The 15,548-nt window shown below is 42.3% G+C and overlaps 1 protein-coding gene across 15 annotated transcripts in view; it reads right to left on the bottom strand.

Moving 5' to 3' along the window:
* Positions 1-1,298: 1,298 nt before the first annotated feature.
* The window catches only part of CACNA1G (calcium voltage-gated channel subunit alpha1 G), a 151,497-nt gene continuing 137,247 nt past the window's right edge, over positions 1,299-15,548 (bottom strand). For all 15 annotated transcript variants that reach the window (XM_054846273.1, XM_054846271.1, XM_054846272.1 and 12 more), the window contains 3 exons: positions 12,433-12,622; positions 9,667-9,836; positions 1,299-5,941 (listed from right to left, as the gene is read on the bottom strand). In XM_054846273.1, the coding sequence (XP_054702248.1) occupies positions 5,087-5,941; positions 9,667-9,836; positions 12,433-12,622 (1,215 nt within the window). In that variant the 3' untranslated portion in view covers positions 1,299-5,086. The remainder of the gene's footprint in view (positions 5,942-9,666; positions 9,837-12,432; positions 12,623-15,548) is intronic.

Consider the following 15,548-nt stretch of genomic DNA (forward strand, 5'->3'; position numbering starts at 1 on the left):
TTGAGAGCAAGCAGCCAGCCTGGGTGGGAGCCTTCTAAAAACCACAAGCAAAACTCAGCAAAAGAGCTTCATACAGGAACACTCACAAAACAGAGCAGAAAAACAATCCCCCTGCTAAATCCCTCAGAACCCCAGCATTAGAAATAGAGGGATTTGCCATCCCCTGTAAGGAATTACTACAGGGCTAAACTCACCTGTGTGCAGAGCTGCGAAGTGCCTGAACCTGGGAACTGCTCTGCTTTCTTGGCTCAGCCTGGCTTTCCTTAATGCCACGTGGATCCTCCAGCCTCGGAGGGCTGGGAAAGCACTTCAGTGGTCCCAGCATGGTGGGGTTGGCCCCACAGCCTGGACAACACAGATGCATTACAGAGCTCACCTCTGGAGTCCTGCTCTGCGTGGATTTGCATGGGATTTTGCACAGATCCACATTTTCTCTGTGTTTAAGGACTAGCTTCCTTCCTGCTGTTTTGTACTCAGAGATAAATACGAGTGAGCCTTTATCAAAACACTCTCTAGACAACATAACCACTCTGGATGTCAGGTGAGGGTCCCTCCTGCTGCACAACGAACATCAAGTCATTCAAGCCGAAGTAGAGACAGGGCTGCAGAGTGCCTACGTGCCTGCTCCCCAGGGGAGAGGAGGCTTCACATTAGGTGCTAAATAACTCATTCGCTAAAGACCTCTGAAGAGTCTAGGTTCAAATATTTCTGGTGGTACCTAAGCAGCATCTGGGGTCTGAGCCCCGGGGCGGTACCATCGCCGCCAACGCCTCCTTTACCAGGAGCTAAATGACTGCAGAAGTGATGGTGAAGGGGCTGCTGTACTTCAGGCTACAAATCCTGAAGTTGTGAATGCATGAAAAACCCCGGCATCTTCCTCTTCACAGCAACACGTTTTCTTGGACAGATTCAGTCTGCCCCTTCTCCTGCCTCCTTTCTCCCCTTTGGCTGCAGCTCTCTCCGTTGCAGTCCCAGCAGCCTTCACATGGTTAAGGACTTGCCAGCGTAGTGCAATTGCAGAAGCACAACTGTTGGTCTCCTTGGTAAAACAGCACACCCTGGGCCAGAGTCGCTCGCTTGCGATGTCAAACCGAATTGCTTCACGAAGGGCCGACGTGTCGCAATCTTTCTTTCAACTTCCCGTCCGCTGCTGCTGTACAATACCTACTCCCAACTGTTTGCAATTAAAACATGACCAAAGATTTGACCGCTCTGAATGATACAGATTATCATCAGCAACAACAAAAAAGGGAAGTGCACAGTTGTTTTCTTTTCAAAAGCTTTTAATAGGACACATTTGTTTTTGTCATTTGTAAAGATTTACACTCATTTTTTGTCTTTTTTTCTTTTTTTAAAAAGGAACATTTTAACCCAATTTTCCCCATGAATACCACCTTTTGTTGCCCTGACCAAAAGACCTCGTTTTGGCCTATATACCTGATACAGTATAACAATATATTAACTATTAAATACAAAGTTCTATAATATATACTAGGTTGTTACGGACATTGCAATGGTACTGTGCCTACTCTAGTCACCTTGTGTAATAGTGTACATGGGTTATTATAGCCAAAGGGGCAGAAAAGGGGAGACTGGGGCATAGCCTAATTTACAGTGGTAATGCATTTGTTTTCTTTTTTTTTTTTTTTCTTTTTTTTTTCACCTTGAACACACCTTGTGCTGAGTGCAATCCACAGAAGTCAAAAACAGTGTTTTCTTTGCCCTCCTCCAAAATATCTACAGTATAAATGGCCTGTAACCGAGCTATGAAAAGTCAGTTCTGTGTGCAAGGGGCTGCAAGAATGGAATTTACATTTTTCCAGACACGTCTGCAATCTCTTTTTCCCCGTGTGTCAGACTGGCAATAATAGAATATCCTCCTCCCACCTGTATACAGTAAATCCACAGTAGTAAAGTGCTGGTGTGCTTGAATGAACTGGATAGCCATGCGACTGTTTTACCATTGATAGGGGCTGCGTTTTGGGGGTAGAGGTTTTATACGGGTACAGTTCTCGAACAGTAATAGCACTGCAATATCGTAGAACTTGAGCTTAGCTGCTTACTTCTAAACGCGACCTGGATGCAGGCTCTGAAACTAGGCTATACATGGTGTAATACAGTAGGTCTAGCTCCAGGTTTATGAAAAGAAACTCGGTAGATAAGAGCTGCTTCTGTTCCCAAGATGCTACGCAGACTTTTAACAATTTCTCTATAGATTTCTACAAAAATATAAAAAATTCTATCAACATAACCATTCTACAGAATTCCTGTGGATTTTGTACATTTTGTTTAAAAAAAGTCAAATTCTATAAAACCCCCCCAAATGGTATTTAAAATTATCTTAAGATTATTGCACACACTGCAGTACATTTGTAATTGTTTGTCAAAAGGGCATCTAGAAAAAACTTATCTGGTTTAGAAAACAAACTATTTTACATGGATTTCTTTTCCTGAATGCATCATCATAGAGTATTTTTTTATCAGCTAGTCTTTACCGAATATTCACATATGATGTAAACTTTTTGTTACTTCCACAAACCATGTCAGTGGGCAAAAACCCCAAGTAGTGAAATCAGAAGAGCCTTTAGGCTTTCTGTTACATTTGGAGTTGAGCGTTGGATTAACATCACATCACCATTTTGTGCCATGATTTCAAGCTAAAATGTTGGGGGTTTTTTTTCCTCTTTTTTTTTTGGTAAGGAAGGAGCTGCATGAGTAGTATCATTCCAGCTACACAAACGCACTCCTAATCATTAAGGAACCCGGGTGGGCAATTTGAGTGGCCTAGCTCTTTTCCCAAATTATTTAGTACATGTGAAAGGCAAAGCTAAGGCTCATTACGAGTGTAAAACCAAGAAGGGATTAAGAATATTTCTCAGGCTTAATACATTGTAATTTTATTATTTCCTTAAATATGATCTGGGGGAAGAACTGATGAAAGGTTCGTTTGAAATCATTGCTTTAAACGGGCTTAACTCCGGATTTGGACTGGCATATCAAAGACAGCGGTCTCCATACGGGCCCGTGTTGAAGAGGGGAAAAATGTCCCAGCCAAGAATTAATCTAACTGCAGTAAATAGTACAGAATGTTAATCCTCCTACTTCAAATACACTGATTGCCTGACTTCCTGCTGAAAGCCCTTACATTTCTCCAGGACATGTAAATCAACAGGGATCGTTTCTGGAGTAAACGTCCTCAAAAGTGAAAATAAAGGAGCTTAAGACCTCACATGGGCTGTTCGGTATAAACAGCATCATCTTGTATGTATACTTGAAGCTAACGCAGATACACGTAGTCGTAACAGTCTAATCTCTGAATGGATAAAAGGCTGTACATCAACACGTTGTAGTGATTTGAAAAGATCAGTAGTTCTCAAAAAGTTACAAACTCCCGACTGACAGAATTAGCACAAATCCTCCTCTTGCTCGCGCTGGTTTAAAGACACGATCCAGCAAAGCCTTATCAATGTACGCAGTTTAAAACCTGTGACTATTCACACGCTTCAAAACCGTGCCCGCAGAGTCTCATTTAGCCTGCATCTCAATGGGATTTCACGGAAGCTGAGGGAAGGTAATGTCTGGTTTCCAACAGTCCTGTGAAGAGCAGGAGGTGTCGAACCAGACCAACCTCTCCTGATTTTTCAGGCTGTGCCGTCCAGTTTTACAGACTGCTTTTTGCAGAGGGCGTTAGCACAGAAGTAAACAGTTAATTTCTGAGATGACTGACATTAAGGACATGTTACAAAGTAAGGACATGAATTCCGTTTTTATCTACTTTTTATCATGATGTTGCTGCTTAAGGCTTTTGATAGATTGGAAATAAAATTACAGTCAGGGTCATGTGAATTAACTCTAGCAGTGACAGCAAAAAACCTGACTTTCTAACCGGAAAATCAACAGACTTTTCAGTATCTACCGACTTTCTTACATATATTCTGTAAAAGAACTTGCAGTAGGCCTCGATTCTGTCAAACACATAAGCATATGATTTTAATTTTCAAGAATTACTTCAATACGACCCACCTCAAAGCAGTTTAAGCAAGAGCTTAACTTTAAACGTGTGCTTAAGCCCACTGCTGTGTCACGTCTGCACTGAATTCACCCACCGCAAATCTGAAGCGTGGCCTTGCTCATCTTTTCGCACAGTGCAGAAAGGAGCGGCTCCGCTGCAAACAGCGGTTTTACAGAGGTATAAACCTCAGCAAAAGAAACAGTCTGTCTCGGAGAACACTGGAAAAACATCTCAGAAGTGCCCACAGGCTTTTCTTGCCTCAGTTTCCTAGGCACATATGAAAATTAGCCATTGACATGATTTTGTGAGTCACCAGTGGGTGATCTGCAATACCCTTTGGTAATTCAGTATTGTGTGCAGTTACACGGCTCTGCGGTCACCATCCCCAGACATCTATCAGCACGTGGTACCTTCCTGGGTTTGTGCACCTGCTTTCACAACGGATGTCGATTTTATGCAAGGTTGGAATATTATTTTGTTAAAAAACTGCCACTGCATTTCTATACTACCCAAACAATCTTTTTCCCAGAATATCATTGAAGTCCAAGGGGAAAAATAAATTACATTAAATAATCCTTATTTACTGCTGACTGTGGGATACGTTTCCTCTGTAATGCACTAATTGGCTACATTTTGTGCTTTGCAAAACAAAATGAAACCCAAACAAAACAAAACAAAAAAGAGAAGGGATTAAATATATATTTTTAGGTTAAAATATTCATAAAAACCAACTTCATCTCAGAAATATTCTGAGATACATAAAATAGAAGAAAATTAAACGAGTCTTTAGTCACAAAATGTACTACATCCCGCAATACTAGATTCAATTAATTTAATAAAATATAATATACATATAGATTCTGCACATTGTATTGCTTTTACCTAAGCAGAACATATGCTTAAGTAAGCGTGATATAGGTTAACCACTCTTTTAACCAGCTGGTTCTTTAATCTTTCTTTGGAAATTTTTTACCCAGTGCCATTTTGGAATACAGAGTTTTTTAATTTTTTTTTTTCTTTTTTTTTTCTATTACATGAAAGGAAGAAAACATTTGGCACCAACAGAAAAGTAACTCAGGGGTCCATTTCCGTTTGATCAAAGGAAAAGCTAGGAAGTGTCAACAAGTCTTTCTTTGGGGTAGGAGATGTTGACATACTGTCTGGAAGCAACGAATCCCCTATATCCATCGAATCCTTGGACTCACAAGATGGAGCACGCCGTCTCAAGCAAATGTCTCCACTGGCAGGTGAGATGCTGTGAGGTCCTCTAGGTAGCAAACTCTGTCCATCAGGTGGATCTATAGATATACATGGAGGGCTCAGTTTTTTCTTCTGCCGTGTTCCTTGCAAGCCTTCCATTTCACTTACCACCTGACTTATGAAGCCAGAAGAGCTAGATGTGGAATGGTGCTGAGGGCTGTTTTCCATCGAACAAATTTCTATCGAATGTCTCCTTTGATCATCTAACCAAGAGGGCGGTTTTTTTAGAAGACCCTGGGTGTCTACACTGTGGTATTTCTTCAGGTCCTTCAGTGTAACATTGCCGGTATTGCCTATGTTCCTCTTAGGAGAGAGAGGCTGAACCTCTGAACAGGCACTCGAGGCTGTACAAGTTTCTGAAGTGAAAGGCTCCGAGGAGCTGTTTATTTCAGATACTTCTTGGTCCATTGAATCTCCAGGTGTCTCCTGATACGAGTCTGCACAAGCACACGATGCTGGTGCCTGCTTTGAAATATTATACTGATCGTGGGAATGCTGCTGTGTATGAACGCTCGCCCGGCTCCATGCAGCCAAGTCCTGCGCTTCTGAGGGCGTCAGAGCCATTGGTGACTCCTCCTTGGGCACAGCGGGGACATTTGGGTCAGAGAGTTCACTCACCTCGGTGTGGAGATTCTCCTTGCTATCCAAAGAGTCGTTCCTTATAGCCATCTGTATCGGAGCGCAAAGGGATCAGGGAGGAGGGGAGTTGCCAGATGAGAGAGACAGACCAAACAAAGGTTAGTACAAGCAAGGCACAACATTTACAGGGCGCTCAACTCTGCTGAGGTACCTCAGCACAGACCTACTGTCTCCTATAACTCGACCTGCGCCGTGGGTTCAATTCCCATGCTTCAGTGATCTGTGGGTTTGTCCCTGTGTAAGTGACAGCAGAATTTGGCCCATCATTCTTCATAAATGGTTGACCTTTAGCTTTCTCCTCTAAGGATGGAGGGCTGCAAAACCAGAATGCCTCCACCCAAACTTAGACATATTCATGTTATGCAAAGGATGAGGGTCTACAGCAAACCCCTTTATAATTTTAGCAGTCCAGGCACGAGTGGAAGAGGGAAGATGTGCAAGTGAGCCTGTGTATTCCCTTCTCTAGCTCAGGTGATGCTGAGGGCATGAAGCAGGATCCCCAGAGCCAGGGATGCCAGAGCCACCACGCTCTGCACCAGCAGCCTGACCCTGGCTTTGGTGCCCAGGCTGGAACCACGACTCTGCACCATCTTATGGCAGGGGAGCTGGAAAAGCTGGAGTCCAAGGCTGGACTAATAATAATAATAATAATAATAATAATAATAAGTAATTAGTTCAACTTATTCTGACGCTTGAGTTCAGGCTTCCTAAGGCACATTTTGCCTTGGCTGTCTGGAGCCATATGCAGCATGAGTGCCTGCTGGCAGAGAGAACCATGTTTTGAAGGCTTTGTCTTTTCACTGCACTGCATCCCTTGTCAAAAGGGTTTATAAATCAGCCACATTAACTGGCCCTTAAAGGCAGAGTCCCAGTTTGAGAAGACTCTTAAATGATCTTGAAGATTAAAAACTTCACAGAGAAATGTGGAGGAAATGTGTACAGCTGGTCTCAGTCCTTTAGAGAAGTGTAAGGAGATGAAATTCCTCACGCTAAGGAATGCTTTTGTGACAAATCGCCCCAAAATGATCTTAGAATTTATATAAAAATTGTCCCACAAGGATCGTTTCAGCCAAATGATCTCTATTCAGGCAAAGCTCTCATCAGCTGCAGTATGCACATGTGTGCACGCAGAAACACAAGAGTCTATTGCTACATCTGCACATTGGGCTCCCTTTGTCGTCTGCGAGAGTTGAGAGAATATTTAATACGGCAAATGATTTTGTCCAATGCTGGTGAATCCTTTCTAGTTAAAATTTTACAGCATAATACTGGCAACTAACCACAGTCCAGAGTGGACCTAATTCTGGTCTCCTCGATGCCAATAGTTTTAGTGAGTGTTTGGGAGAAGAGATCATGTTCATATCCTAAGAAGAGACACAGAGACCACAAAAATGTAGACTACAGAAGCAAAAAGTAATTATTGTCATTAATTTTGCTTGTACACCAACCTGTGTTGCACACAACGACAGTATTAGTCACCACCAGCTCTTTCTTTCCCTATGATACAGGCATCTTTGGTAGTTGGTAGTAGTAACTGTTTGTACAAACGTTTTACTGGTTTGTTTCAAAATAAAAGGACCCTCTGCCATCCCACTGGGGCGTACACCTGTAGTAGCCACAGCTTGGTGTGGGCTACACCTTGGATACACAGTCCTGGAGCCAGAAAATCAATACAGTTTTAATTTCAGGTAGAATTCCCCTGGAGAAAAGCTTTTGCGCAATGCACTGCCAAGGAGCCTATTCCTCAGCAGGGAATGTTCTCTCAAAGCATCCGATCCACCCATCTTCATCTGCGAGTGCATCGCTAATTGTCAAACTTTCTGGAGTCTAAACTGCACGTTACTGTAGGGACTGTGTCCGCTCTCCAGCACTCTGGAGGGAAAAGGAGGTTAAACACACAGGTTTTAATGATGGAGGAAAGTGCACGGACCAGGTATGTGGTGGACAAGATTTATCTATGCACAAATTTTGGATAGGAGAGGGGACAAGGGGGAAGGGAAAGGAAAGAAAGAAAAGAAAGAAAAGAAAACAAATCAGAATTACATGCAATATATGCAACAATAAGGAAAAATGGGTAGTGCAAACCAAAACGCTTTGCTAGTTTGGGCTATTGTGATGTGCTAGTAACAAATTAGTGGTGGCAATAACAGGAGCCAAGCAGAGAGTACTTGAGCAAGCAGAAGTGCGGGGAGGTGTAAAGGGAATTTTGCTTCTTGAAGTCTCACAGTGTCTGGCTATCTAGATTGCAATTAACAGCACCAGCAATGCCACCCCGTTGCCAGGACCAACCTCGCTGCTTCCATTAGCCACGTTGGGAGCTGCTTGCCCCTCGGGAGCATGTCCAAGGCAACACCTCGCCAACCTTCGGAGGGATCTGCCCGGCCCGTGGGCCCTATCTGCTCACTGTCCCAAAGCTTTTCTCTTTCTGAAATGTCCCTCCAAGAGCATGCTCATGTCACTGCATGAGCAGAGAGGGGAGGGAAGGGGATAAATTAACTTAAATATATGAAAAGGTTTAGAAAAAGAAGCCTTTAAAGATATGAACAAAATTAGGCTGAGGAAGATGGCTAACATGGTAATTTATTCTAGATGGATCAGTTCAAAAGGATGGGTCTGTTATTCATTAGAAAGCAAGAGAGAGTGGTTATGAACTGGAATCATGACATCAATTAGTTTCCCCATTAGCAGTGATTGGGGTAGCTGGCCAGCCCTGTGCAAACGAATACATGCTAGGAATTTCTTATGTCAATTTAGTATTACAGACTAATGTAATTGTTAACCTTGGTACTTCACATTCATTTTTACAGCTTAATGAATCAACTGTCTAATTTGTCAATGTTGATTAAAAGATTAAAGAAATGGGAATATTTTTATGCAGGGAAGAAATTGCTTTTGAAAAAATAGAACTGATCTATTTTGTGTATATAAAATCAGGCATGAAACTACTGAAGAAAGCAGAGTTTGGGAATCAGACATGCCTCTGGTCCTAGTCCAGCTGCACAATGAAATATGCTTAAAAATGTGAGAGTGAAGCACAAGTTTAAGGATTTTACTAAAAAAGATAAATTTAAACTTATGCTTCCAATCAACCAGACTGGAATCTTTGATTAGATCTCTCAGATCTTTGGTTGAATCAGGACTTAAATCAATGCCAGGCAAAAATCAGAGATAAAAACGGTTGCAAAATAAAATGCATTCTGTTTTGCATATACTCAAACTTTTCAAAAGCACATAGGAGATTCAAAAGGATTTTAATTTTCAATTCTCACTGTAAAAACAGTATGCTTTCCGTGATGGTTTTGCATATGCGATATCCAGCTTCCTTTAAACAGTTTTCCCCTTTCGAGAAACCAGAGGAGCCAGAGGAAGGGTGGCCTGGGATGGAGTCTGCAGTCCCTGTGTCCTTTCAAGCACTGAGAAAATCACAGCAGTTAAGAATTAGTTCCTTAACCCCAACGAGCCCCTGGGGAGCATTTGGCTGCGTTTATGAAGAGGACTGAAAAAAAATAAAGTGCTAACAATGTGGAGAACATTTAGGCATGCTGCCAGAGGAGATGATACTCATCACGCACATTCTTTGGAGACTCCTGGATGGCTTTCAGATGAAAATCCAGCAACCTTTTTGTTTTTTCTGTAGGAGAATTACAGTTCTCCAGAGGTTTCTCTGCGAATCCCTCCTTGAATTTAAAGCACGGTTAACCTGGAAACACGACAGTACAAAACCTCAGCAGGTTCACGATTGTAAGTCTGCTTACCTGTCTGCGGAGCAGCCTTTCAGCAGAAGGAGAGTGCACCTGCTGCAAAACCGGGGATTTGCTCTCCCTCACCAAATGGTCACGAGCTCTTATGTGGTGAAAATGGTCTTTTGGAATTTGCAGGAGAGAGCTGGTGTCCGCCGGCTGCGATTGCACCGATGCCTTTGAACCTGGCAAGAGGGAGAAGAGACAGAAACGTGACGTGTTCATCTGGGGATTGTGTCCCATCTCAATGACCTTTCAGAGAAAACTGCTCCGTTGCACCTTGGAACAGACAGGCACGACAAAACCACTGAATTCAGCAACTGGCTCTCCATGGTTAGGAAAAAAACTCCCACCTAGTAATAAATTATTCCAAAATTGTCTATTATTTCATTTTTCTTGGCATTTTCCCCTGATACAACTGGGACTAGCTCCTGTTAAGAACAGGAGATTATGAAGTAGAAGTTCATCTGGACTGGCAATTTCTACATCCCTGCTTTAAAGCCAATAACTTTGCAGGCAACCACACATCTTCGCACCGCAAGGATCTGACTTTTAAAGACTCTAGAAAACGATGTCTCCACACCTGAGCGTATGCGGAGACCGACTGCTGGGATCTCAAAACCAGCGTGTACACTGGAAATGAAGCAAAAAGGAACGGCACCTGGCAGCTTTCAAGGCCAGTTTTACAAAGCATCCCCGGAGAAGGAAATACATACTCTCCAGCTTCTTTCTGACCCTTTGTGGTTGCTGGCTACTTCTTCTAAAAGGTTTGAAACTCTGCATGCTCCCCCCCCCCCCCCACCCCCAGGCTCAACATTTTTCAAAACAATTCATTTAACCTGGACCGCATCCCAGAGAATCTCATTTGTCCTGGAATCTTTCCCAGAACAACAGCCCCATTACGAAGGAGTATTCAAACAAATACCTCCTGCAAGTGCCAGTGTTTCTGACAACAAAACCTTTCTCGGCTTGAAATATTATGGCTTAGTTGTGGTGATTTATTAGAGGCGCCTGGCACCTTTTGCTCTCTTCGCAGCACTTTATAATATTACAAACTGTAAACAGGTAGGGGTGACTTCCCCCACCCTGAAAAGCGGTGACATTGTAGGTGGAACAGGACAACGATGCATACGCCAAGATTTGGGCACCTTACCCACCTCCGAGCACTTTGGCTGGCTTAAGACGATTGGAATTTCACCAGCAGGAGAAAAATACAAAAGGTTTAATTGCTTAATGTGGTTATGAATAAGACATCAGCTTTACCTTTCCAAAATACTTCTCCTATGTCTCAGCGGAACAGTTTTTCCTGTGGATTTACAAGGGTGCAATGCCCGCCCCCCCGCCAAGCCAGGGCTGTTCAGTTCTCCCAGCTGGGAACCGGGAATTGCAATCTTGAAGAAAGAACAACTCAGAAATTACCCGCTTTTTGTTCAAGTTGACGTAGTTTTTGTTCAAGACAGGACAAACAAATCTGAATTAAGGGTAAAAAAAAAATGAAGCACTGGAAACTCCCTCTGTAGCAAACAAGGCCCTTTTGGATGGTCAGGGATTATAACTCCAAGGAATTTCTTGGGTGTTGCAGAGCGCCATAAATTCTGGCTCTCCTGGAGGTAATGGGAGTTTTACTATTGACTTCAGTGGGATTTGGCCAGGATTTTAGCTGCACCTTTTGCGTTATGTACAAACAGGTTCTTCAAAGACAGCTCTTGACCTTGAAAATTCCATATTATGGCAGTGATTTCTCACAACTCCAGATTCATCTTCCTCCGTTGTGTCCGCATTTTTCTTCTGCTGTTCAACAGTCCCTATTCATCCAAATTCTTATTACTATGCAAATTTCAACATCTTATTTCTAATCTGTTCAAATCTCCTACCATTCTGAACAGCACTGAAATTATGTTCTGCTTAGAGGCTTTCAAATGACAATGCTTGTAAAAACTTCTCCGTCTTATCTGTGACAAATGTCTAAAATGATGGCACGTACAGAAGAATTAGAGACAGCCACGTTCACTTACCAGCAGAAGGTAACCCCTAGCAGACGGAGCAAATGAAATCACATTGATAAGCACCGGGAGGCAGCTGCAAGTACAGGTACAGAGGTGCAGGTAGAGAGAGAGCCCTTGGTATCTGCAACATGCTGTATCTAAGAATATCTCTGAATTTAGCTCTAAGGCGTATATCCCAACCACGCACACTGGGAAGGACAATTCTGCACTCTCTCATTTTTCCATTCATCTCACACTGAGATCTCTCTCAATTCAGCACATTTATGTTCATTTTACAGGCATTTAGAGACACCATTTTCCCTTCTTTCACAGATGTTCCCCTATAGAGCTTCCAAAACCTGCTAGAATAGGTACTGCTGCAAAAAAACAGACAGAAGGAAATATTTTTCTGCTGGGATTTTTGCTCCGGGGCCATAGCTAGCTCAGGTGAGACGGATGGAGCCCAGGCTGTATGGACTGTAACCCTTGGGGAACCAGGTGGAGGGACAATCAGCGTTGAGCTAGGCCAACTACTCACTCTCACGTTGCCAAAAAGCTCAGAGGAAAGGAGTTCTCTTTAACAGCCTGGACTTTGCAAGTTGTGGAGGGTCTTTGCAAGTTGTGGAGGGTCTTTGCAAGTTGTGGAGGGACTTTACAAAGCCATTCCACAAGTCTGGACATCAACGCCTCACTGGAAAACCACAGCAATTTGCTGCCTCCTACTGATTAGCTTGGAAAATCCAAAATATTGCTATATTGGAAAATCCTGCTCTTGTCCCAGCTGACAGACGTGTACCTGACTGCAACTTGTGATGTGCCGGGTTCCTCTCGCCCAGGGAGGCAGGGCAGGGGCTGGAGTACGGCGGCTGGAACATGTAGCTGTCATTTGGCAAAGAGTGGGTGCGTCCCACCGAAGGCTTTCTCACGCTCAGCAAGTCCTTGCTGGGAGACAGGGTCAGTGTGTCGTCTTTGGAGCGGAGATCAGCCTACGGGGCAAAAAACCCAGTGAGGAAAGAAGACATCACGGGGTGGGAAGAGGAGAAGTGCCCAGAAACGCTAGCGACAGCCATTGCAATCAGTATGGCACGATGGGCATGCACATCGTCAGTATGTACAAGTTGCACGAATGGATCTACCAGGAAGCTATCCCCCTCATTTTGTATTGTCAATAAATTGTCACACGGCATGAACCACAGAAACAGAGGAAGCCACACTGTAGTAATAAACCATGACTATTTCAGGGATATGCAAAGAAGGCATCATGCCTCAAGGCCAGCAAAGGTCACATGCTTTGCATAACTTTGATCCTCTACAGTAACAGTAAAGCTCTCTCTATGTGCCCTCATCAGCAAGTCAGGCTTTTGCAAAGGTGAGTAGTTTCCTCTTCTAACAATAAAAAAAAAAACCAAACAAAAAAAAACCCAACCAAAAACTAGTTTACAGAAAATATTCTATATTCTGGCTCCCAGCACAATTTTATTGGTTTTTCTTCTCACATAATGAATAACTAAACCCATTTTATTGAAAGGGATATCTAAACCTACTGCTTCAGGGTTAAAGCCATTCTCTAATTAGAAGGGATCTAATGCAAGAGGGTGTTATTGTATATATGTTGACTGTGGAGTTTTTACGGCCAAAGAGTCTCTTGGAATGGGCAGCACCAGAGGCAATATAGAATGAGGTGGATTCAGGTCTGATTTCATAAGGAAATATCTCCATCCCAGAAATGTTCCTGGGTGTTATTATGTTAAAAATGGAAGCAAAGTCAACTTCCCTGGATATTTCTAATGAAAGAATTATTTCATCTTTAAAAGGTCTCCATTGAATAAGATGTCACAGAAATAAGACGTGACACTGTAGTTCGATACAGTATATTGCTGATCATTTTTGGAAAACTTTAAATCTTATTTTCTGACAAATCTTCCCTTCACTCAGTGCATTACAAGTTTTCTGAAATCAACACTGAGATTTTTTTTTCCCAATTTTATCCTTCAGTCACAAAAACAAAATTTCACTATGGCATTTCGTTTGCACAAGAAACATGATGAGATTAAAAGGAATTTACAAAAAGGAAAAAAAAGGAGGAAAAAAAGGAGGAAAAAAGAAGAAAAAAAAAAAAGGAAGACCACTGTTGTAAATTTAATGAAGGAGATGGATCTGCACTGTCCTGCAGCATTCGTTTCAGTCCTCAAGAACCTCCCGATTTGGATGTAGCCTGGATATAGCCTAGATGAGAGAGACAGCAGGCTGCGGATATAGCTCAGGGAAAGACAGCGAAACCTGTGCTGCTAAAGCTGCGCCTGGGGTTTTGGGAACCTCTCTGGTCCTCCCTGCCTTCCCCTTCCGAGCAGTAGGTTTATGCTATTTAGCTTAAGGCATACAAGATGGCCTGAAACCTGAGATTTCAAATTCAAAACCATTTGGATCCGAAGACGAGAATTTGGATTTGAGATCCTATCCAAACCCAACCTTTACTGAATCTTTAGGTTCATTGACAGGCTCCAATACCACAGCGGATTTGTTTCCACTTTCATCTCAGGGGAAATCTCATGAGGGAACTTCATGAAAACCATTTAAAATGGCTGGAGAATGATCGTCTGAGTCCAGCGCGCAAACAGAGCAGCGGGAGCACATGACTTTTTTGGTTCACTGGTAGTTTTGAAAAACACGTTGTTTTGGCTTGACTGAAAATCAAAACTGAGTTTTCCGTGAACCAAAAAAAAAAAAAAAAAATCCCAACCCAAATCTATTTTGAGTCAAACAAAACATTCTGCGATATTTTTCAACTAAAACTGTCTAAATGAAGTATAAAAATATTGCATTTAGAAAACACTTCAGTGAAAGCTCGCAGTTTTTCAGGAGTTTGGGAAACTGTTTTGACCAAAACACTTTGTTGCTATTGACACAAATTCACAAAATGCTTTGTTCAACCTGGGTTTGCTTTTTTTTTTTTTTTTCCTGAGGAAAAACATCTCTCTTGGCTATACCCCTGAGACTTTGCTATGCTGTCAAAGAGGTTTGTCTAATCTAATTCAAACCCAAAAGGGCGCTCTCTTCAGTCCAGCTCTCCAGACTAACTAATTTTGAAACAAAACGTCCCATACAAAACGTTAAACGTAGTTTACAAAATCTTTTGCACGCGATGCCATGAAGCATGATGGGAAATATTGTCACGGTTTAAGAGGTGTTTCCCAAATAAGTGCTAATTAGGATGACAATCGACTAGAATGGCAGAAAATTTATCAACAACACAAACATCCAAACGCAGGTACATGAACAACAACAAAGAAAATAAGAATGATCCAAAAAATGTTGGAAAAGGAGTTATGTCTGTTGTACAGCAGAAAAAAAGCACTTGACCGCTACACAGCTAAAAATGTCTAATGTTTCAAAGAGGAGATGGTTAAGGCAGGGTTCAAAATACTGGCTATTTCATTCAAAAAGACACAAAATAGTCCAAACTTTTTTTTTTTTTTTTTTTTAATTTCAGCGGGATGACTGCTAGTAAGAATTCACAAAACAAGCAGCATCTCAGAGAGATCCCCATCTGATATTTGTAAAATAAACAGTCTGGCACCAATCATGCAAAAAGCCTTGTGGTGCCTGTGTTCATAAAGCCAAAAATCCATTACAAACCAAAGGGTTGTAGATGACCCCTCAGCAGAGGACACATGAGTCATTACCTCACGGGCGTCTCTTCCACGCAGCAGCACTGATTTGTTTCAGATGGGGAAGAAATTTCAACCTTGACGCTTTCCAAAGCTGCTTTTTTTTTTCCCTCTTTATTTTACTTGTAGAAAACACATTGTTTTTACACAAGACGCCAAAGGAAAAATAGAAATAAATACTTGTTCCTCGCAAGGAGCCAAGTTTGTGGACGAGAACGGTAACGACCCAGGACCTAATGGCATT

The sequence above is a fragment of the Grus americana genome, chromosome 18 (genome assembly GCF_028858705.1).
Source record: "Grus americana isolate bGruAme1 chromosome 18, bGruAme1.mat, whole genome shotgun sequence".
In the NCBI taxonomy this organism is placed as follows: Eukaryota; Metazoa; Chordata; class Aves; order Gruiformes; family Gruidae; genus Grus; species Grus americana.